Genomic DNA, 23,380 nt, shown 5'->3' with positions numbered 1-23,380 from the left:
AGACCATGACCCACTTTCACACACACACACACACACACACACACACACACACACACACACACACATCTGTAGGAATACACACTGTCCTACGTCTAGGGGGCCTCCAAAGCTGCCTCCTGATTAATTTGGGGGAGACAAAGGGAAGGAGATAGATACCCCTCCCCTAGCAGGTGGCTAGGATCTCAAGCTGGTGTCAAGCCCCTTGGGAAGGGGCAGGGTATACTGACTGGACCGGGGGTTCAGGGCCAACACCCAATCCAGGGGTTCCACAAGACCCCTCCCGGCTGCCATTTGAAGGGGAGCCCCGATATGAAGGGATGGTACCCATTTCCATCCGTAGCTCTTCCCCACCTCACCCCCAGACACCCCTTGCTTTCAGCTAGATATACTAGGGTCTGGGGGTGATGCTCTCTGTTCCCTTACGGGGGCTCGAGAGCAGAATAATAAAAGCACAGGTGGTCCGAGTGCCTTCAGGGTCATGAGTAAACTCTGCAGCTATAAAGTAGAACTAAAACCAGGGTCCCACAGAGGTGCGGGGAGGAGTGATGAGATGACTCACGCTCGGAGCTGGCTGCACTGGGAGCTAGCTGCTGCGTCAGGTCACTTCCCTCACTGGAGAAGGGCTCCAGGTTCAGGACAATCAGCAGCGCCTGCCACTGTGTCCTCCTTATGGTGGGAAAGTGGAGGGCAGGGGGACAGAATATGGCGAGTCACGCAACAGCCCAGGGGCCAAGCCTGGACCGGGCAGCCCCAGGAAACCCCCTCCCCCCTCTCAATCAGGTCGGTGAGCCGCTCAGTCAGGGAAATAAGTCAATAAAACCCCACAATGACCCTCTCTGTCTGCCTCTCCCTCCTGTCCCCCTTTCTTAAAGGCCCCAGGAAGAGGATGTCAGGGAAGCATTCCTGAGACTCTGGAGCAAAGTACACCTCGGGACAGGCAACTCTAATCCTTCCCACTGCCCTGAAGGCCACTGTTTGCCTTCTGCAAAAAATCAGGCCTCTGTTTGAAGCTTGTCAGCCCTTCCCCCAAGGCTCCAGCCCGGCCCTCAAGTCTTCCTTGCCTGCAGCTCCAAAGCTGAAGCCAGGCCCACAGAAAACCCACTCCACAGAAAGACAAACAGAGGCTAATGGGTCAGAAGTAAGCTCTCCCGCACGTGGGCGCGGCCTGGACCAGCTCCTATCTCCCTGGAATCACTGTGGAGGCGGGGCAGCGCTGCTCACAGCCCTGGGTGAGGGAAACGCCGCCAGGCCAGCTTCGGGTCACGGCGCCCGCAGCCTGGCATCCTGCCCTCTGCACCCAGGCGACCCGACTCAGGGTTGGAGGATGAGACCTTCCTCTCCTTTCCTGTCCCCCAGGGTTACGGTTTTCCCTTCTCTAGGGGTAACACCAGCTCCACCCTGGTTGGGTCACCAACCTAGTTCATTTGGTCACCTGAGCACTGGTTTAAAGTCATAGACTTCGGCTGCATCTCCAAATATTCCCAGGGGAGATGATGATTCCTAGTATCCCATCTCCTGGAAAGGCCCAGGCCAAGGGCATTCCTCAGGCCAGGGTCAGGGACACTAACGAGATAGTGTAAATAAAGGTACTTAAAACTATATATATATATATATATACATATATATGTGTATATATATATATATATATATATTCTTTTTAAATATATATTTTTTTACTTCAGAGAGGAAAGGAGAGGAGGAGAGAGATAGAAACATCAATGATGAGAGACAATCATTGATCGGCTGCCTCCTGCATGCCCCACTCTGGGTATCGAGCCCACAACCCAGGCATGTGCCCTGCCCGGCAATCAAACCATGACTTCCCGGTTCAGAGGTCGACACTCAACCACTAAGCCAAGCTGGCTGGGCAATAAAGTACCTTTTTGCCAACATAACAGGCAAAAGAGCGGAGCACAGAGAGCTTCAGGTTTGAATCCCACCTCTGGCTGAGAGGGAAATGGGCCGCACACACAGCCTGAGCGGCCATGTTCGGGCTCCTCGTTTACAGAAGCAACCACACCTGCGGTGAGAAGCTGCTGCGAAGGCTGAGCCGGGCCCTCGCGGTAAGTAGCAGCTACTGTGACTGGGTGGCCACGAGGGGATCGTGGGGCACTCGGCTTTAGCTGGTGAAAGGGGGCGCCACAGCTACAAGGACTTGTCTTTTTAGGGTGTCCAGCCCAGCCTCCTTCTATCTTGCTGCCCCCTGTGGAAGCGAGAGGGCAGGGTAGGGGGCAATTTAGACAACCGGAGGCAGAGAGCCCTCCTACTGGGGGATTCCAGGGAAACTGGCACCCACCAGTCCTCTACCCTTCCAGAAAGGCTGTCTCCCCCTGCTTTCAGGAGCCCAGGAAAGCAAGCCCAGGGACAGGGGCAGGGCAAGATTCTTGACAACACAGGTTCCCACCTACAAATACCTCCGAACAGGGTCTGGGATGCAAATCCACCTTTCCAAATCCAGAGGACATTCTGAGGCACAGCCCCTCTCTCCCTCCCCAAAGGCCTTGCAAGGGCAACCCTTCAGAGTGCCTGGTACAAAGTAGGTATTCGATAAATATTTGTCCAGTGAATGAGCCAATGAGGTCACCCCGTTTCCCCCCCAGCTTTAATCCCAGAAGTCCTCTGGGGAAGGAAACCTCGGTCTCCTTGCTCAAACGCCGTCATCAGCCACACATATTTATCCAGCGTGCAGAACACACTGGGTACTGCCAGTTGGGGGCAGGGTGGCCATCAGGGGTCACATGGCCTTCACTCACCTAAGCCTTTGGGAGATAAGGCTCAGGGAGGAGAAAAGGTTAACACCAAGGATATACCTTGTGCTTTGGGTCAGGTTGTGGGCTGAGTGCTGTAGGGAAATTACAGTGAACTGGGTGGGTCTAATTTGACTCTCTCCTATTGTAAACTGAAAGCCTGGGGAAGTTGGTTAGCAACCTTGCCTATGGGACTGAATGTTCTGCAGGTCTCAGCCCTTGGGGCACCAGTTTCCCAGTAGGAAGTGCCAATCCTTACTGCCAGGAGAGAGGTGGGAGGAAGAGGTCTGATACCTGGATATCCCAGGCCTCCAGCTGGGTGCAGGGCACATGCCCAGGCTGCAGGCTCGATCCCCAGGAGGGATATGCAGGAGGCAGCCGGTGGATGTTTCTCTCTCATCGATGTTTTTCTCTCTCTCTATTCCTCTCTCTCTAAAAAATCAATAAAAACGTATTTAAATCCCCACTTCCCAAGGCAACCCCCACCTGACTGTCCTCTTCAGCTGGGAAGAGAGAACAGCTACTGTAGTGCACTGCCCCTCCTCCAAGGAAATGACATCATACCCATCTGACAGATATGGAACCTGAGGCCTGGAGCCATTCATAAAGCTGGTGGGAGAACACCTGGAATCAGGTTGGGCTAGCAATCTCCTCATCTATATTGCTTCTGCCTTATATGGGCTAAAGTGCCCACAGCCTCTTGCCAATTCATGACTATGGAGAAGGAGAGCACAGGGAACTCAAGTTACAGAGGCCAAAATCCCCACCACCGGGGAAGGGCAAAACACCAGTGTGCAAGGACAAATAGTCCCTCAGTTAGTGCCTCCAAGCTCAAGTCCTACCCCCCAGAGGCTGGCACAGCATCGGGAAGGTCAGGGCCCACATCCTTTGTGTCCACAACATGGCCCCCCTTTCCTCCTGCCTGGCCAAGCCCCCAAGAGAGACAGTGAAACTGCAAGTGCCCCTTCCTGCAAGAACAGGTTCAAAAGTATTTCAGAACCTTGGAACCCCACACCCTTTCACCCTCACTCAGAGGCCAAAGGTCACTGAGGAAGCTCCAACCCCAAGGGGAAGGGGAGAGTTAAGTATCCAATGAACTGTCCTTTCCCAAACCAACATGGCCCTAGGGCTCTGCACCCCTCTTCCATCCCATGCTCCCCATTCCTGCCATTTCAGAAAAGAAAGAGGGAGTATGTGGACTTGGAGCCAGCTTTGGGAAGTGGCCCGGATGAGGAAGGGGACAAAATCACAAAGCCCCCCTCCTCCAGACTGAAGAGGGGTGCCGAGGAGACACATTTTGCCTCGGGATCTAAGGAAGCTCAAAAGAGGACCAGATCCTTCCCCAAGTTGCTGGAAACACCCAGTCCTCCTCTCCACCCCCACCCCCTCCAAAAGCCTAATGGCAACCAGATGAACAAGTCCAGCATGGGTGGGGGGGACGCAACCGTCAGGGCCCCAGGGGACAGTGAATTTCCAGAAGGCCACCCTCCCCTCCCCCCAAACACCTCCCCCTTTTCTTGCCTTCCCCTGAATTCAGCCAACCGCACCCTCCATTGGGGAAACCTGCTTTGAAAAGTTAGCTCTTTGTTCTACAAGCCGGTCTCAAGCTCTGAGCACAATTTCAGGGGATCTCCGCGGAGCACCCGCCACCCACCCTACTCCAGCACCCGACCCCGCCCCGCTCGCGCGGAGCAGCCCAGCGCCGCGAGTTGGCCTCTAATTTGAGGTGGGGGCTGGGAAGCGACCATTAGCCCGCGGTCTAGGAGCCGCCGAGCCGCCAAGGGGACTACAGATCGTCCAGATCAGGGGGTCTCGCAGTGGGGCTCACGTCCTTGTCCGCAGCCCAGTTCACCAGATGCCACACTCGCCCGCCGGAGCCCCCAAACCCAGTCTCCAGGCCAGGAAGCCCAGCCATTCGCGGTCACAGCGGACAGTTGCGCGGGCTCCCCCCAGCCTCTGCCCCGCCCCCCGCACCGCCGCCCCCTCCCCCAGAGCCCCGAGCTTCCGCCTACTTGGCGTTCCGGGCGGCCGGGAGAGGGAGCGGCCGTCTCCCTCACTCTCCCGGGCCTAGGGGGCGGGACTGCACCCCTAACCTTCCTCCCCCAGCCCCCACCCCGTGGCCTGGCTTCCCTACCCCTCTTCCTTCTCCCAACCCCGGGGCACAGAGCCCACTCTTCAATACTGGCTGCCCGGCACGCGTGGACTCCTTGCCTCGCCTCGGATCTCCGGGTTTCCAGACTGGGGTCTGTCCCCCAACACCCCATGACACCGCCCTCCCTCCTCCTCCCGGGATCGCGGGGCCGAGGCGGCGTGGACCCGGCCCCTCTCGCTTCCCCCGATCCGGAGCACTGGTCGGGAACGGCAAACACGCGTCTCCCGGTCCCGGGCTCACCTTATCCAGGCAGTTCACCTTCTCCGTGGGGTACACGATCTTGCCGCACCGAGCGCAATTGGGATTCATGGCTCCGGGAAAGGCTGGGGCGGGGACGCCCGGGCTCGCGCGCGCACTCTCTCCCCGGAGCGAGCTGGCGGGAGGCGGCCGCGGATGCAACTACACAGGCGGCGGCGGCGGCGGCTGGAGCAAGGGAACTGGCCTCCGCCTCCGCCCTCCTTCCCCTAATAAACACAGCGGGGAGGAGGGGCTGCACCGGGGCGGGGACGCGCCGCGGGCGCGGGCGGGGGCGCGCGCGGCCAGGCGCGCTCCCCGGGAGCCGGGGTGCTGCGCGGAGGCGGGTTCCGGCCCGGGGTGTGGGGCGCGGGGTGCGTGCCTAGGTGAGTCCCGAGGGCTCCTGGTGCCCGGGTGCTCCCAAGCTGGAGGCGCCCTGGAGAGACGCCGGCGATGCCCGGAGCCCTTCCCGCGCTGCAGGCGCCTCGGGGCCGGTGTGGCGGGACATCTGGGGCAGCCGGGAGGCGGGCAAACCTCTCGCCTCCCGTCCAGGGTGTGGTTGGAACACTCCTGAAGGCCCGAACTGATTCACCGCGTTCGGGGCCTTTCCTTTGTACCCGTCGCTGCCTGGCATGAACCCACGGACGGAATGGGAGCCCCTTGCCCCGCACCTACATTAGCCTCCCTGCCCCCTCACGTCTGCTCCCACTTTTGCGGGGCGGAACCTGTCCCTCCCGCCGGTTCTCAGCGCCTCGCAGCCCGGGCTAGTTCTCCCCTCTCCGCACAGCCTTTCCGGAGTTCCCTGATTCGGGCACCTTCCGCTTTCCGCTTGGCCTCCTTTTCTCCTTTATTCCTTCCTCCCACCCTCGGTGCATCCAAAGAACCATCTCCAGGAACCAGAACGGCGCGGGGGTATAGCTCAGTGGTAGAGCATTTGACTGCAGATCAAGAGGTCCCTGGTTCAAATCCGGGTGCCCCCTCGGTGGCTTTTCTTCCCTGTGACTAATATAGCACCGTCTTTCTTGACTTTTTTAATTTTAACATTGAGTCCTGGATTAAAAGAAAAACAGAAACGATTTTTTCAAAAATGCATTTCTCGTTTTCCAACCTCAGCGGAGAGCTTTCGGTTTTGCTTTGCGCCTAGCAGGAGGAGGAAGGGTGGACCTGTGGGCAAATCTGGCGTGATTACTGGCGCCGGAGGTGTCGGGATTTCCGCGGCCACGGGTTCCGCGGACAAAATGACTACCCCCAGTTGGCGTTCCGTTTCGGATGGGGATGTGGGTGGGTCAAGGGGAAGAAACCCACAGCCTTTCTCCAAACTTCAACTTTTTTTAAATTACCGGTGACATGAAGGTGCTATTGCTCATGACACAGGTAGAGAGTCACAGCTCTTTTGAGAAGGTTAGAATGCCCTATGCACTTCCACAAGCTCATTTTAATTTACAAAAATAAAGTTACCTCCTAATACAAACTGACATAAACTAATGCAGTGGTTCTCAAACTTGAGTGTGCATCAGAATTACCTGGAGGGCTTGTTAAAACACCCCCAGTTTCTCACTCCATAGGCCTGGAGTGGGCTCCGGAGAGAATTTGCATTTCTGACAAGTTTCCAGAAGATGCTGAGGCTGCTGGTCAAGGGACCACACTTTGAGAACCACTAAACCAGTAATTCAAGGCCATGGCGTTCCATAGCCTAAAGGTGGGGACAGATATTTGTTGGTTGCATCACTGACAGTATGGTTGCTAAGCCAGAGGAAAACAGTAAATGTGAAGGGAGTAAGGGCAGTCCTTTCAACTAGGCTTTGCCCCAAAAAAGGAAAAAATAAAGGAGAAAGGAAAAGGCATGCTGCTGGGGTCAGAGGGCACCTGCGATATTTTAAACCCGGAATTTGGTTGTGTCATCCCGCCGGGGCCCTGGGGAATACTCCAGTGCATTTTCCCCATGGCTCCCATTACTGTTTGGTGCGTCTGAGGCTGGACATGGGCAAAGCTGTCCTCCTGGTGCAAAATCTAGACCCTCCTGGACACGAGGCCTCAAACTTACCCCAGGCCTAAGGCTTTTCTTTGAGCTAATATGGAGGAGAAAGCTGTCCACTTTTCACCTTTTATCTGTGTATTCCCCCCCCACCCCCACCCCCCCCACACACACAGAGGGGAAGGAAGAGGGGGAGAGAGAAACATCAGTGAGAGAATCATCGATCAGCTGCCTTCTGCACGCTCCACACTGGGGATGGAGCCCGAGACCCAAGCATATTCTCTGACCGGGAATTGAACCTTGGTTCATAGGTCGATGCTCAACCACTGAGCCACGCCGGCTGGGCTATCTGTATATGTCTTGTTAAGCTTTGCAGTTATATAAACCTATTGAACTTTGGATTCATTCTCCTAGTCTTCCCTGTCAGAGTATAAACTAGGCAAAATAACACTGCCCTGGCCACCTCCAGTCTCAAAGAGGGTAAGGAGGTAAGAGTTGGTTGCTTCCTTTCCACCTTTTTTTTTTTTTTCTTTCCACCTATTGAGAGTAAGCTTCTTCCTGCTGCATGGGGGACAGCTTAGAAGTGCCTGTGTTAGTGGGATTGCATTCGTGTTACTATGGGTTACGCTTGAGTGAGGAGAGAAAAACATCAAGGTCATGTGAGGGGGCACCCGGATTTGAACCGGGGACCTCTTGATCTGCAGTCAAATGCTCTACCACTGAGCTATACCCCCAGGACATGCTTTGTTTGTCCTCCCTGTCCACTTGTGGTGACTCAATATAATTAGGTTCCACCCACACCAGAGTGCTGGCAAGCTTTGTGTTCTAAAGCCCCGCCTTCTTTTGTTGGTAAGTGTTTGATACATTCTTTTTATGCCAATCCTAATTTTTTGTACTGGAATGTTTACTTGTTCAACATTAGGTACTTCTTCCTAAATTATATCAAATTCACGTATGATGGGGAACGAAATTAAAAGATCACCTGAAAATATGGCCCTTTGAAAACATTAACTTAGGTACCAAACCACCTTTCCTAGGTATGGAACATGCTTTCGAAAGAAAGACACAAGGTTCTGACGCTTCGCTGACAGACTAGAAATAAATGTACAAGTGAATAAACAAGAAAATGCACAGTAGTGATAAGGGAAATATTAAAACTGAATTTTTAATCCTACCTGAGGATATTTTTTCCATGGATTTTTTAAAGAGGGAGAGTGAGTGGAAGGAAGAGATAGGAGAGGGAGGGAGAGACATGGATTGGTTGCCTCCCACTGGCACCCCTAGTCTAGGACAGGGATCCAACCTGCAACACTTTGGTGCGTGGGCCGACTTTTTTTTTTTTTTTTTTTTGCGTGGGCCGACTTCTAACCACTGATCCAAACCAGCCAGTGCTAAAATAACTTTTTATTTATTTTTAAAATATATTTTTATTGGTTTCAGAGAGGAAGGGAGAGAGAGAGATGGAAACATCAATGATGACAGAGAATCATAGATCGTCTGCCTTCTGCACGCCCCCTACTGGGGATCAAGCCACAGTACGAGCATATGCCCTTGACCAGAATGGAAACTGGGTCCTCTTCAGTCTGCAGGCTCGCACTCTATCCACTGCGCCAAACCAGCTAGGGCTAAAATAAAATTTTAAAAATTACGAGTCTGCATTAGGAAGCTGTGAGGGGTGCTATTTCAGGTTGGAGAATCATGGAAGGCCTTTTGTGTGCAGGTGATTTTGGAGTTCAGACCTGAATGAGGGCATATTCCAGGCAAAGAAAATGGCTCCTACAAAGGCCTTAGGCCTAGAGGGGCTGGAGGAAGGTGGACAAGCAGAGGTCGATTCAAGAGAGCTGGAGAAGGCCTTGTACGATTAGAAAAAGAATCAAGCTTTTTTTCCCATTTCTTTATTTTTTTAAGATTTTAATGTTGATTTTTAGAGAGAGGAAAAGGGAGAGAAAGAAGCATCCATGTGAGAGCAAAACATGGGTCAGCTGCCTCCTACATGCCCCCCTACCAGGGATGCAGCCCAAAACCTGGGCATGTACCCTGACCAGAAATCAAACAGTGACCCTCCTGGTTCATAGGCATGATACCCAACCACTGAGCCATGCCAACCGGGCGCCAGTTGACTTCTTTTTGGTAACTTAGACCTGGCAGGTGGGAGTATCTGCACCTTGGGACATCAGGGCCCCCAAGACTGGTTCTTAGCCATTGACCACTATACCACTGCTTCTCACTGGTTCTCATTTTCTCTAAAAAGGAAGAGTCAAGCTCTTCAGCTAAGAGAGTGAAGAGGAGAGATAAGGTGTGGAAGATTTGAGACAGGAGAAAGTATGTGAATTAGTCATTTTGGAGAACTAATCAGCCGTTGGAGTACTAGACAGAGAGCCTGGAGCAAGAAGTCCTCAAACTTTTTAAACAGGGGGCCAGTTCACTGTCCCTCAGACATTCCACACATGCGCACTGCGGGCCCGGGACGCGTCGGCTGCTAAGCAGGACAGGCAGCTGCGGCAAAAACACCTGGCGGGCCGGATACATGTTTTCGGCGGGCCGCATGTGGCCCGCGGGCCGGAGTTTGAGGACCCCTGGCCTGGAGGGACACAAACTTGTAAGCTTTCTTCCAACAACATTCAGCTGCTTTGGGTGCGGGCTGGGTGTAATCAGATAGCTGAGTTTAATTCGGATTGTGGTTTGGCCGGCAAGCACAACCCAAGGCTGACTAGTACAGTGAACCAGGCACTGTGCCAACTTCTGCAGGGAATACGGAAAAGAATGCAACAGGGCCCTACCGTCAAGGAACTTACAGTCTGGTTGGAGAAACAATACATATCCAGCACGGGGAGAAAGATGACTGGCCGTCAACGCTAATACAGAGAGCAGCGGAACTGCAAGACAGGGAGTTGATAGTGAGAAAAATGAAGTGTAGACTTCCTTTAAAATCGGTGGTGAGAAAGAAGAAATGGACAGGCAACCACAGCTAAAGGGAGAGTTTGTTTTTGTTTTTTAGGAAGGATTTTTTTTTTTTAATTTAAGGGAAGCCTGTTGAAAGTTGAAGGCGCCAAGGAAGCAGAGGAAGTGACTGGAGAGAATAGAAACAATAGGGGCACCTCTGGCACCAGAGCAGAGAGGGTCTTGAGAAAGACAAGGGAAGCACTTCCGCTTGGGCACAGTGTACTGGGCTGCACAGGATGGAAATGAATCTTCAAGAATTCCCAGATGCCAGAGGTAGAGAAGGCCGTAGTTAAGGTAGGAGAGGAATCCCACCACACAGACCCCCACCCCCACCCCCAGCACCTTCAAGCACAGGTCAAAGTGGACTTCGCTCTTTTCCCCTCGCACTTGAGTCCTGCTTGCCTCTGTAATCTTTTCTTAGTTCTTTAGTATCTTTCTGGGAAAAGCGAAGCAGTTGATCCTAAATGCCAGACTACTGTTAATCAGCTGAGACACTTCTGGTTAGTGAGCACTACAATTAAGCTGTAAATCTCACCCTTCCCAGCAGAGGGGGTATAGCTCAGGGGTAGAGCATTTGACTGCAGATCAAGAGGTCCCTGGTTCAAATCCAGGTGCCCCCTCACTGTGTCACTTTTAAGCCTTACCAACCATTAAGATGGTGAGAAATAAAGGTAATGTTTAACCAATTCTTACAGATTTCACAATCAGTATCAGGGTCAATTTGCAAACAACAGGAGTAATGTACAATGTGGTATCTACAACTTTAGGGCAATGGTTCTTATACATGGAGCTTTATTTAAAGAGGCTACGAGACATTTGATATCACGACAGATGAAATGTAAAAATATGAAGATCCAGCTGTCTTTCCTTAAGCCAGATATTAGAGGGATTTCCAAAAGCATGTAGTGCAAAGCCATTCTTTTTCTTTTTAATCTTTAATTTCTTTATTGGTTAAGGTATTACAAATGTGTCCTCATCCCCCCATTAACAACCCCCCCGCCCCCCAAAGCCATTCTTCTCATTAAATTTTATTGTTTGGAAAATTGTAGTTATTTTCCAGGCTTATTATTTTAAATGAATTAACAAATAATTAAACATTCACAATTTTAATTTCTAAATTGGTAACTGTCAATAGATAGAACCTATATAAAACAAAAATTTTGGGGGGATCTTCAATAATTTGAGAATGTAAAATAGTCTTCAGATGAAAATATTTGAGAAGCACTGCTCTCAGTAAAGAGGTGGCTCAGGGCAGAGAATGTTGGGGTTGTGAGATGACCCAGGAAAAGATAACATTTGAACAGAGTTATAAAGAATAAATAGTGGTTAAACCAAGAGTCCATAAATCCAAGCAGTTTGGTATTGTCGAAGTGTGAAGTGTAAGAGGGAAGGTGACAAGAGATGAGGCCAGGAAGAAGAGAAGTAATTTCAGGAAAGTCTCTCACGCTGTGCTACCTCCCACTTCCTGATGTCGCTTACCTTGTTCTGCTTTTCTTTTTTTCATACTACTTAACATCATCTAACATACTACATATTGCAATTATTGTATCTACTAGATGCCGGTGCACAAAATTCATGCATGGGTAGGGTCCCTAGGCCTGGTGGGTGATCTGGCTGCCCACTGTGGCCTTCCTTTGTTCTGTGCCGCCCCCTGGTGGTCAATACACATCATAGCGAGAAATCGAACTTCTGGTCTCCCCGTGGAACTCAGAAGGGGACACTTTGCATATTAGCCTTTTATATAGAGAGATTTCTATATATAGATTGTTCAGTGTCTAATATCCATCTTCACCACCACCCAGCAGTGAGCTCCATAAGGGAAGGATGTTGATCTGTTTTGTCCTCTGATGTAGTCTAGTGTATGCCCAGGACAGGATCTGGCATAAAGTGGGCACTCAATTAATATTTAAGTGAATGTAGCATTGACAGAAAGAAACCAGGAGAATGGAGGAGGCCGAAGCTGTGAAAGGGGTAATTAATAAAGCAAGATGGGTATGGGGCCAGGCACACCTATAGCTGTAATGATCTGTAGTGCTAGAATGGCACTTCTCGATGATATCACAGCCTAATGAACCCATTTAGCGTTTTCCCCTAGCCCTCCCACACCCTGATCTTTGGGGGCCCCTGCACAGCACAGATGTTTTAACCATTTCAGAACGTAGTATCCGACCAGGTCCCTGGCACTAAGCGCTCAAAAACAGGTTGTTGGGTAAATTAACAAACCAGCGTTTCCTTGTTCTCTACTACTTCCGAACTCGTGGAGGGGAGACTCGAGGTTTCATTCGCTTCCGCAGCCCTCAACCCCGTAACCGCCCACTTCCAGGGTTTATTACGTCATAGCACGCCGCGCTGGGGGAAGGGGCGGGCTGAGCAAACTCCGGACCACGTGACGATCGTGGGCGGGGCGCAAAGGCTCATATCCCAGCATCCTTTGTGAGCACTTCCTTTCCATCCCTTTCCGGCGTCCAAGATGTCGAAGAGAGGTGAGGTTTTGGCCCTGGGTGATCCCTCTCCATCTGCTGCGTGGTGGCTGCTGGCCTCGCCGGGAGCGGCGGCCATGGGCAGCTGGGGCGCTTTGCTCTCGTCCGAGCCGGAGAGGGTGAGGAGGGGCCCCGCGAGAGTACTGGCTGGGCCCCCGAAAGTGGCGGTCGGGGGGCCCGGAGAGTTGAGCTGCGGGATTCGGACATGATGCCGGACCGCACCCCGCGTGCTCGCTGCGCTCTCAGCGCTGCGGAAATGGGGTTGAATCCCGGTTGACTTAGGTCCAAGAAAGGGGGGGACTTGCGCGGTCCCCCGCTTTGCAGGGAGAACGCCGTGGTGCAAAAGTCGGAGCGAGACTTGAGTCGTACAGGCCCCTTAATCTCAACGTAAAGGTGGTTGTAGGGAGGAGTTGGCTATTTGCCCCGAGGACTGGTTGGCACATGGGAAGGGAGCGAGTGGAGCCCGAGAGGGAGCGAGTCCGTAGCGTACAGTTGGCGGAGCATATGCGCATGGATTGAAAGCCTGGGAATGAAGGGGACTCCGAGCCATGGGCGGACGGCGAGCGCTCTGCTGTTTCACCCACAGGACGCGGCGGGTCCTCCGGGGCGAAGTTCCGGATTTCCCTGGGTCTTCCGGTAGGAGCCGTGATCAACTGTGCTGACAACACCGGTGAGACCTGCGGCTGCGCCTGCGCACCCGCCCCTTTTAAAAGCACTCGGTGGGCCTCTTGCTGATGGCCCACTGAGCCGTCAAGAAAGGGCAAAGGAAAGACACCGCTTGTGGGTGAAGCGGCAGCGTGTTGTGTTGCTTTGCTTCAATCGGTGGTGTGACAGGGTGTCCGCCTTGGGGTGGGGGTGAGTGTGGCGGGCGGGGGAGGCTTTGGGAGTGTTGGGGGAAACGTTACCACGGCCGAGCTGCCTTAATAGACCCTCAGAAGAACATCGCTTCTGCTTACACTCCTTTCTAGGAGCCAAAAATCTGTATATAATCTCCGTGAAGGGGATCAAGGGACGACTGAACAGACTTCCTGCCGCCGGTGTGGGTGACATGGTGATGGCCACAGTCAAGAAAGGCAAACCGGAGCTCAGAAAGAAGGGTGAGTGAGTAACCGAGCCCTCATTGCTTGTTGGACAGCCGGAGACTTCTCCATTTACCGAGTAATTTTACCGTTTTCCAGGCCTCTTAAAGCTTGATTTCCTTAGAGAGGCAATGTGAGATCAATATTCTAAGTTCTTCATTGACTTCCCATGTACACTAGGGGCTACATCCCCCAAATATTTACTCTGCCATTTCCCCCAGCAAGTTCAGCTGGTAATTACAGGCCACCTCACCTACCTACACACATGGAAACAAAAGCCGTGTGTGTGTGACATGTAGGGTTGTCTCTTAAGGTCTTGAGTTCATTGCTGACTCCCTGGGCTACAGGTGGGTATGGTGGTACTGAGTAAATAGCTGTTTTTGATGCTGGTTTGGAGTTCACCCAGGTGAGATCACAGCCTTAGGACCTGGCCTGTCCTCAGGCAGGTTCCCTTCTCTGGAACTGCTAATTTCAAAGGGGATGGTGGTACTTCCTCAAGTGGGCACAGTCAGGCAGTGTGCTGAGTGTGTAGAGCAAGGGTCCTCAAACTTTTTAAACGGGGTCAGTTCACTGTCCCTCAGACCGTTGGAGGGCCGAACTATAGTTTAAAAAAAATGAACAAATTCCTGTGCACATTGTACGTATCTTAATTTGAAGTAAAAAAAAACAAAACGGGAACAAATACAATATTTGTATTTGCATGTGGCCCGCGGGCCGTAGTTTGAGGACCCCTGTTGTAGAGCATTGGGCCTGTCCCCTAGCATTTTGTAGGTACGAGTATCATGGTATTTCTCATTCTTTAAGACAGGTTCTTTTTTTAGATGAGATGTAATGTTTGTGGTTGCTTCTGAATTTTTTCTGATAGAAACTAAAACAGGGAGCTGCCTTTCCCAGAAGTTTTCCTGCGAGGTATATGAATTAATCAATGTGTGGATTTGGGTGGACAGGCTTCCCTTTTAGAACACTTGCTGGGTCAGATGTGTGGCCTGGGGGGCTGTCAGGGAAGGGCAGAGCAGTTGGCCATGGCTGTGGGTGAGATGGCAGCAGGATGTGCTGTGGGTCTCAATCAGTATTGGGACAGACCAGAGAACACTGCATGGTTCCAAAAATAGTTGTGCGTTTTCCACTCTGTTAATGTCTTCTTTGGCCCTTCTTTCTGCTAATCAAATACGTCTCACCTTAGACTTAGCATGTAATGCAGAAGTGTGGAAAGGGGCAAGACTGGAAGTCCATGGTCCTGGGTTAGATCTGTAGGTTCACCTGTGATAATGTAAATGGTTTAGAAGTAGATCAGAGTCCAACAGGTGGTGCTCAGTAAATACTATTTGCCTGTCCCTCTGTGTATTCTTGTTAAGAACAAGAGGCTGTCTGTGTTCATAGAACTTGACTCAAGGATTGTCAGGCTCCCTGACCGTGTGTGGTGTGTATGTATGTGTGTGTGTGTGTCTTTATTGATTTCAGAGAGAAAGGGAGAGATACAAACATGAATGACAAGTGATAATCATTGATCGGTTGCCTCCTGCATGCTCCCTACTGGGGATCCAGCGTACAACCTGGGCCCTTGACCCGAATCGAACCTGAGACTTTTCTGTCCGCTGGCTAAGTTTAAATAACTGGAATATCTTGAGAGTTACAAGGAATGCCAATGCATATCGAATCCAGCATGCAAAAACAGATTCTGATAAAATACCAAAAATGCGTGGTACTTTTGCTGACAAAGAAGAAAAAAGCCCAAACTGAAACAGACAGCAGTGACTGCAAAGAAAAGGCCTGGTCAGGGAAAACCAAATTCAGCTAATACCCAAGGAAATGCAACATCAAGCTCTCACTCGGGTCCCTGATGACCTTCCAAACTATATTTTATTCCTTAATAATTTCGCCAAAGAGACTAATGAGATGTTATCTATGCTGTTTAATTGGTTACCTGGTTTTAAGGAAATATGTTTGGTGCCTGAGAGGCATGGCATTGCATTTGTTGAATTTGAAACGACACGCTGGTGCTTCCAAGGATGCTTTACAAGGATTTCATTAAGGTCATGCTGTCCTGCCATGAAAAGCACCTATGCTGAGAAATAACATTTGGGATAGTTGTCTTTAAAGGATTTGGTGTAATATACCATGTGGTCAGGCCATTTTAATAGTTGGGTGGGTAGTGATAATGAACTTTTTGTGCAGGTTTTTTAAAAAAAAATTACCTAGACTTTCTCTAGCCTTGGTGAACTATGAAATATGAAGGCCTCATTTTTGTACAATAAACATACGAGTTTGTATTTGGAAAATCTAAGGTATGGAACGTACTTAATTCCAACAAATTCTTGGATGCAGTAATTTTTAGATCAAGGTATGTACTGGTTGGAATATTGCCTAATGAATTAACAGTTTGGCCTCTCCACGTATTCAGTCTGGAGTGTGGGGGGCGGGCAGGTTATTCCCTCTTCTATGATACTAGGATCTTGACAGTATCCACCCATTGGGTGAAATGGGAAAAAGTATAGGAAGTGTTTAGCAAGCTTCCTTCATACATCTGTCCAAATGGGGAATGTTGGGGAACTAGACGATGTGTAAACTGCTTTCTTATGGTGGCATTGAGACCTGACCTGAGAGATTAATGGCTGCTGTCCTTTTTCCTTCTCAGTACACCCAGCGGTGGTAATTCGACAACGAAAGTCATACCGGAGAAAAGATGGCGTGTTTCTTTATTTTGAGGATAATGCGGGGGTTATAGTAAACAATAAAGGGGAAATGAAAGGTAAGAAAGGACCCACATTGTTCCTTAGATCTTTGAGATTGGGTGATTTCATTCTTGGGTCTAGAAGTACTGGCAAAGGAGGGACCCTCTGATCTTACCCGACACCTTTCTTCTTTTATGCAGGTTCTGCCATCACAGGACCAGTTGCAAAAGAGTGTGCAGACTTGTGGCCCAGGATTGCATCCAATGCTGGCAGCATTGCATGATTCTCTGGTGTATTTGTAAAGGAAAAACCCATTAAAAAGTGATGACATGAAATGCTTGCCTTCTCTCCGTTTCTACATGGCACTCTTCTTGACACCATGTAACTCTCCCCTCTTTTGTAAAACAAACTACTCCGCAAACTTTCCGTGGATGTATGTAAAAAAAAAAAAAAAAAAAAAAGATAGTCTTTGTACTGCGGTGAGTGTACAGAACTTTTGCAACATCCCAATTTCTGCTATTAAAAAACACACTAGATATTTGGGTTTGGAGTCTGTAAATAAGTGGCAGGTACTGCTTGATGATAAGATACCCCAGAAAACTGCTGTGCAGTGAGAAAGATATTCAAGACTAGAGGCCTGATGCCCGGAATTCGAGTAAGAATAGGCCTTCCCCTGGCTGCTAGCACCGGCTTCCCTCTGGGACCAGCAGGGAAGCTGGCTTTGTCCTTCCGGATGTCTCATCTAATTAGCATATTATGCTTTGATTATTATAGATAGGTAGAGTGACTGCTCAGATCCTAGACATGCTTATGGAGCCCAAGGGGTGATGTCAGTAGGAACCATGTACACACTTACATACACACTTGCATGGATAGGTTTTCTTGGAGATTTGCATGTAAACCAGGATATTTGTAAAGCCTAACACATGGTAAATGCCATGCCTCTTGTAGATGATTAATATCTGCAGCAGTTTTTGCCATAACATCTTTTTTAACATCTTTATTGATATCAGAGAGGAAGGGAGAGAAACACTGATCAACTGCCTCCTGCACACTTACTGGGGATCAAGCCCACAACCCAGCATGTGCCCTTGACTGGAATCAAACCCGGACCTTTCAGTCTGCAGGCTAACACTCTATCCACTGAGCCAAACCAGCTAGGGCTGCCATGTTTTGACAGGATGGCCATATATATGCCAACCTCTGTTTTGAGAATAAAAGGAGAGGATATAATTGTGTCAGCACAATAGGCATAAATCCTGGCAAGTTGTGCCTGAAGGTATTGACTTCTATTGTAGCTTTTCTTTCCAAACTGAATTAGGTGACATATTTAGGGTATGGAGAAAACACTTTGCTGGTTTGGATTAATAATGTAGCCTCATACATCTAGTATATGAAAATACTCTGCCTTAAGTGTTACCTTTAAGTTGGGTATTATGTAAGGCTGAAGCTTAGAGTACATGAAGGCCCTGTCTAGCTCAGTCACTTGAGATGATTACCTTTTGTCCAAGATGAGGGATGGAATGTACCAGGACTAGAGAGCAGTGATTTTCAACTGGAGGAATTTTTTTTTTTTATGTGGCCAGGCCATATCCCAGACCAATTAAGTCAGACTGGAGGTAGCATCAGTACTTTTAAAAGCTGCCCAGATTCCCAAGGTGTAGCCAAGACTAAGAACCAGTGCTCTGTTTAGACTGAGCCTTGGTTTCAGGAATACTGAAGTCTCTAAAATAGGCTTTCTGCTACTGCATTCTCCAGCCTGGTGAACTTCAAATCTGTGACAAGCCCCCAGGTCCTTTATTGAAAAGGAATCCCGCTGCAGGCATGGCTCGGTGGTTGAGTGTGGACCTATGAACCAGGAGGTCACAGTTTGAATCCTGATAAGGGCACATGCCCAGATTATGGGCTTGATCCCCAGTGTGGGTGTGCAGGAGGTAGCCGATCAATGATTTTCATCATTGATGCTTCCATCTCTCTCCGTCTCTGAAACAAAACATATTTATTAAAAAATATGTTAATAGTAAAATAATCCCTCCTTGAGCCTGTGAAAGGATGAATAGCACCTCAGAGCTGGTGTGAGCAGTCCGTATAGGGTGCTTTGATATATAAGCACCTATATGGATCTAAGGGGAAAATTTGGGAAGTAAAAAGTACCTGAAGCCATAACTAAAGAAAATCATTGTTGCCGAAACCGGTTTGGCTCAGTGGATAGAGCGTCGGCCTGCAGACTGAAAGGTCCCAGGTTCGATTCCAGTCAAGGGCATGTACATGGGTTGCGGGCACATCCCCAGTGGGAGGTGTGCAGGAGGCAGCTGGTCGATGTTTCTCTCTCATCGATGTTTCTGACTATCTCCCTTACTCTCTGTGAAAAATCAATAAAATATATTTTTTTTAAAAAAAGAAAAAATCATTGTTTAGGTTTTGCTGTATCCTATCATATACATTAAGTTAGCCAGAGGAAAAAGTATGGCAATATGTCAACCTGTTTTTTTTAGAGGGGGCTGATGGGAAGAATTGGGTGGGGAGGGAAGAAGTGCTTTAAGTGCACTTAACTAGAAGTCAGGAGACTGAATTCTGGTTCTGGGTCCACCAGTAAGTGAATTTAGCTTCAACTTCCAATTCTGTAAAATGAGTTGGAAGTAGATGCTATTTGAAGTCTTTCTGATCCATCTGGGCACATGATTTTCAACAGGACTGAGTTGGGAAAATGCATGTAAGGTGGGAACAGAACCTTGTTCTTAAAGGAAAGCGGGGAGCTGGGCCGACCGCACTCACAAGGCACGCATTCAGTAATCCCGTTTCCCCTTCAGTCTCCTGCATGGCCGCCTCCGGCTCATCCCGCTGGGCCAAGCAAGCAACTTCCCCGCAGCTCTAAGCGCCCACCCGGTTGGATGGGACAATAGGGTTTGTGTCGCAGGCGTCCTGTCCGGAGACCACGTAACAATGCGCGGGGGAGCCCTCTGCCTGGGCCCTCCCACTCCCAGCAGAGGGGCCCTTGGAGGGCGGTGGTCGGGATGGTGCACTTGGGCGAGTATCCTCTGCGGTTGCAGAAGGACTTCATCTTGGATGGGGTGGCCCTGAGCACCATGGCCCGCAACTATGAGCACTTGAAGCCCAAGGTCTGGTCTGCGATTCCGCCTTACAATGCGCAGCAGGACTACCACGCCCGTCGGTACTTCAAGAGCCGTGTGATTCCGCCCATTTTGCAGAAAACCGGTCAGGTATAGGAACTCCCCAAAGCACCCCACTGTTTGCCTGCAGAGGTTGTCCCTGGTGGCGGACTGATTTCCCACGTCCTGGCAGCTCACTCCAGCGCCCGCCCACCAGGGAGGTTCCCCCCTCTTCCCCCCCTCCCGTCCCCCACCCTGTATCCTGCCCCCCCCCCCCGCCTCCCGCCGCCAACACACACCTGTTTTCTTAATGCACACACGCACCTGGCCCAGGTGATGACAGGTACTGAGCGTGAGCTCCCTGGGCGCACAGAATCACCTTCTATCGCTGAACTTGAGAATGATGTCATTTTGGGTTTCTGCAAGCCTAGGAACCTGACTCAAAGTCCGCTTCTCCCAAACCGATTTCATTGTCCTTTTTGACGTCATGGACCCGCCCTTTGGGGTGACCTCACACTGCAAATTCTCTAAAAGCTCGAAGATCTGTGACCTCAGTGAACAAGACAAAGACCCACCAAGTGCCACACCCTCTGTTCGGTGACGTCATAGTTATAGTGGGGCTCACTCCAAGGAACCTTGAGCTGAAACCTCCCAACCCTCCTTGGATCTCCCTTCTCCCCAGGCCTTTCCCTGGTGGGCGGGGGAGGCCGAGGGGGGGAAAGGGCGGGGTTTGCCCCTCCCCAGCAGACTACTTCCCTGGGGTCAAAGATTCTGAGGCTATTTGCTAATGGTTCCATTCATTTTTTAAAAAATATATTTTTCTTGATTTTAGAGAGAGGACGGGAGAGGCATAGAGAAGTAGAAACATCGCTGAGAGAGAAACATTGATCGCCCTACTTGGGGTCGAGCCCGCAATTCCGACATATGCCCCGACCGGGAATTGAACTGTGACTTCCTGGTTCATGTGCCCACACCCAACTACTGAGCCACACTAATTGGGCTGGTTCCATTGTTTTCACCCCTTTTGCCTCCAATATTGGTGCCTATATGTCACAGTGGTATGAATACGACTTAATGGGGGTTATTCCATGAACAAATCTAGAGGTTTTTTTTGTTTTTTTTTAATCCCAAGTGTTTGTGTGTGCACGTGCATGTTCAGTACAAGTATATATGGACACATGTGTGCATGCCATGTTTGAGTGTGTACTTGCTGTTTACTCATATAGCTTTTATGACAGAAGGAGCTGTCATATGGGGAGGCCTTTGAAAAGAATATGGCTTACACACTTTTGAAATTTTCTGTTCCGTTTTGTAAGTAGCTTAATTGTCACAACCACCATTTGTGGTAGGTATTATTTTCATTTAAATGAAGATAAGGTTTAAAAAAAAAGATAAGGCTTATTGAACCTTTACTATGCCAGGCCCTTTATTTGAAACATCTCACTTAAATCTCACAGCAACCCTCCTTTTACTGATGACACTGAGGTCCAGAAAAGCTGTGTCATTGGCCTAGGCCACGCAGCTTGTTAGTGGCGGAGCTGGAATTGGAAACTGTCTGGCAGCAGACACCGAGCCCCTAAGGGTCAAGCTACACAGCCTCCCCCTGAGAGGCAATAGAGATCATAAGTATCTTTAATCTTTCTGGCCCTCTTACCCCTGGCTGTGACCTCTACCCGCTCCCCACAAGCCACAGGGGAGTCCGCATTGTGCATGTCTCAGCATGATGGCTGACAGTCCTTTTTTTCCCCTAACCGTCTTCTGTATTCTCTCCCTCACTCTCAGGATCATGGAGGTACAGGAAGGGACGGCTGGGTAGTGGATTATTTCCACATCTTCGGGGAAGAACAGAAATACCTCAACAGGAGAAACTGGGCAGGGGCAGGCAAGTGGTCCCACCTAGGAAGAGTGGTGTGCATCCCACAGTTCAGAGAGAGAAAGTGGGTGTAGAGAGACCTGTTTGGGGAGAAGAGGGCCAAGGACTGCATCCTCCAGCTTTTCTTCTTAGATAAGAGCAGAAGCTGAAACAGTACTCCGCATAGGTAGTCACTGAGCACCTACTGCATGTCGGGTGCGTTTCCCCCTGACACTACCCCCATGTTACAACCTGGGAAACTAGGACTGAGGGAGTTAAAGTGATTTGCTCAGAAGGGCTGAGCAAGGATTGGGATTCTACTTTTCTAACTCTAAAGCCTTTATCCCTCTCATTGCTCCTGGGCAGGCTGTCTCCTGCTTATCTTACAGGCACAGTTGAGCAGCAACAGGAATGGGAGAGTTGAGAGATACTTTTCTTTTTTTTTTTTATTGCTTAAAGTATTACAAAGGGTATTACATATGTGTCCATTTTATCCCCCCGCCCTAGACAGTCCCCTAGCCTTCCCTATCCCCCAGAGATACTTTTCTGACGCTCCTCCCGCCCCAATCCCACCACCCTGTAGCCACACTCTATAGTCACGTGACCCTCTGTAACATTTGGCCACAGTGAGTGCATCCGTGTTCTCCAGATGGGTTAGAGGCAAGGATGGAATTTTCTCAGTTCTCGGAGCAAGGCAAGTTTGGCCAAGCCCAGAAATGTCTGACCCTCATGTACCATTCATACTCCTCCTGGTATGAGGTTGGGTTTCTAGGTAGCCATCTGTTTCCTTGACTTCACCAACCCTTGGCTTTTCGGTAAAGAGGCTTGAGACATTTGAGGTTGGAGGGTTCCGCCAGACATGGGGAGCACAGCAGCTGTAGCTGGGTTGGTATTAGAAAATCCCAGTGGAAGTGGAGAAAGCAAGAGGGGGCTGCCTGCAGGCTCAGGCCTCTCTCCCCATCCGCCAGGGCATTCCTTCCAGCAGGTGATCGGCCATGACTACTACAATGCTGATGTGAAAGCGATCAGGGGGTACAACGGTCTGTTTGGCTACCGCAGGAACACCCCAGCCCTCCGCCAGTGCCCATCTGTTTTCGGAGAGGTCACCCGACTCCCTCTCTTCTAACAGCAGCTCTTCCTGTCATACCCCTTGAACTGAGTCTCTATGACAGTTGCTTAGATGAACTCCCAATACCATTTTAGATAAACATGGTTTTAAATCTGTGCCTCCAAGTGTGCTGTTTCTTCCCCGAGTTTCGGGGGGAGGGGGGCTAGTTTCTCGAGTCTCAGCTTTTCTCCCCAGTGGAGAGGAGGTGAGAGGAGAAAGTGCATCTCGGGCTTGTGCCTTTACACTCCATGCCAACCAGTGCCAGGCTTGCGAGGCCTCCCTCAGGCCTCCCTTGCCACTGTGATACGGAGGAACCACACGACCCAGCCCTCAACAATTCTCCCCCAGACATCTGCAGAGCTAGGTCAGAGCTGGCTACTGTTTCCACCGCCAATGGAGCAAGCAGGGTGGCCACACAAACTAAGGGGAAGGAAATGGGGAAGCTGGTACGTTCCGAGGGTTTGGTGCAGGGTGGCCGATGGAATTTCGGTTTGGTTGTTTCTACTTAACCTCCATAAAGTAGATCTGATTTAAGGCAGTCGGCGCTGTGTCCAGGTTTGAGGAGAATGCGTGTGTGTTTTTTTAAATCCTTACTTAATTTTTTTAAAGTATTACATATGTCTCCTTTTCCCCCAATTGACTATCCCCCACCTCGCCGCCCGAGAGTGCGGGTTTGAAAAACCGTTTGTAAAACCGGGGTATGTGGGGGAGGTGCCGGGCGAGGCGATCGGAGCTGGTCCACGCTGGGGCCACCCCGTGAGACACCGATGGAAGCCCCGAGAGGGACGCCGCGGCGCGCTGCCATGACAACCGAACGGCTGGGCGAGGCCTACTAGCCACGTAACTGACTACCGCAGCGGCGTCTGAACACACCCATCGCGATGGCAGACGCGGTGCCAACCCGAGGGCCCAAAACGAGGCCGCGGACGCCGCGACCTGAGGGCCTCGAACCGCAACAGCCCACGTGACGCTCCTGCTACATAGCGTCACAGAGTAAACAACGTCATCACCCCGCGACGCCGTCGCCG

The 23,380-nt window shown here is 50.5% G+C and overlaps 3 protein-coding genes across 3 annotated transcripts in view; 2 read left to right on the top strand and 1 right to left on the bottom strand.

Moving 5' to 3' along the window:
- Positions 1–5,396, bottom strand: part of LASP1 (LIM and SH3 protein 1) — a gene marked incomplete at its 5' end in the record, with an annotated part of 40,018 nt that extends 34,622 nt beyond the window's left edge. The window contains one exon of the mRNA XM_081108863.1: positions 5,140–5,396. Coding sequence (XP_080964989.1) covers positions 5,140–5,208 — 69 coding nt within the window. The remainder of the gene's footprint in view (positions 1–5,139) is intronic.
- A 7,076-nt stretch (positions 5,397–12,472) lies between these two features.
- RPL23 (ribosomal protein L23) lies at positions 12,473–16,617 on the top strand. Its single transcript, XM_081110236.1, has 5 exons — positions 12,473–12,534; positions 13,118–13,201; positions 13,500–13,628; positions 16,246–16,359; positions 16,483–16,617. The coding sequence occupies exons 1-5, from the start codon at positions 12,522–12,524 to the stop codon at positions 16,563–16,565; spliced, it is 423 nt and encodes a 140-aa protein (XP_080966362.1). The 5' UTR covers positions 12,473–12,521; the 3' UTR covers positions 16,566–16,617.
- Positions 16,618–19,296: 2,679 nt separating this feature from the next.
- SPMAP1 (sperm microtubule associated protein 1) lies at positions 19,297–22,370 on the top strand (the record flags this gene model as incomplete). Its single annotated transcript, XM_081110074.1, has 3 exons — positions 19,297–19,503; positions 21,175–21,274; positions 22,213–22,370. 3 exons carry the CDS (start codon positions 19,297–19,299, stop codon positions 22,368–22,370), a joined length of 465 nt encoding a protein of 154 aa, XP_080966200.1.
- Between the last annotated feature and the right edge of the window lie 1,010 nt (positions 22,371–23,380).

Source organism: Myotis nattereri (assembly GCF_964212035.1).
Source record: "Myotis nattereri genome assembly, chromosome: 16".
Taxonomy (NCBI): Eukaryota; Metazoa; Chordata; class Mammalia; order Chiroptera; family Vespertilionidae; genus Myotis; species Myotis nattereri.
The sequence above is the reverse complement of the archived record's forward strand: the minus strand, read 5'-3'. Positions and strand labels throughout refer to the sequence as shown.

Bases quoted from the DNA above. Each gene is read 5' to 3' on its own strand.
- RPL23 (XM_081110236.1), top strand. The intron at 13,629-16,245 runs GTGAGTGAGTAA...TTTCCTTCTCAG, and splicing joins ACCGGAGCTCAGAAAGAAGG to TACACCCAGCGGTGGTAATT. The intron at 16,360-16,482 runs GTAAGAAAGGAC...TCTTTTATGCAG, and splicing joins CAATAAAGGGGAAATGAAAG to GTTCTGCCATCACAGGACCA.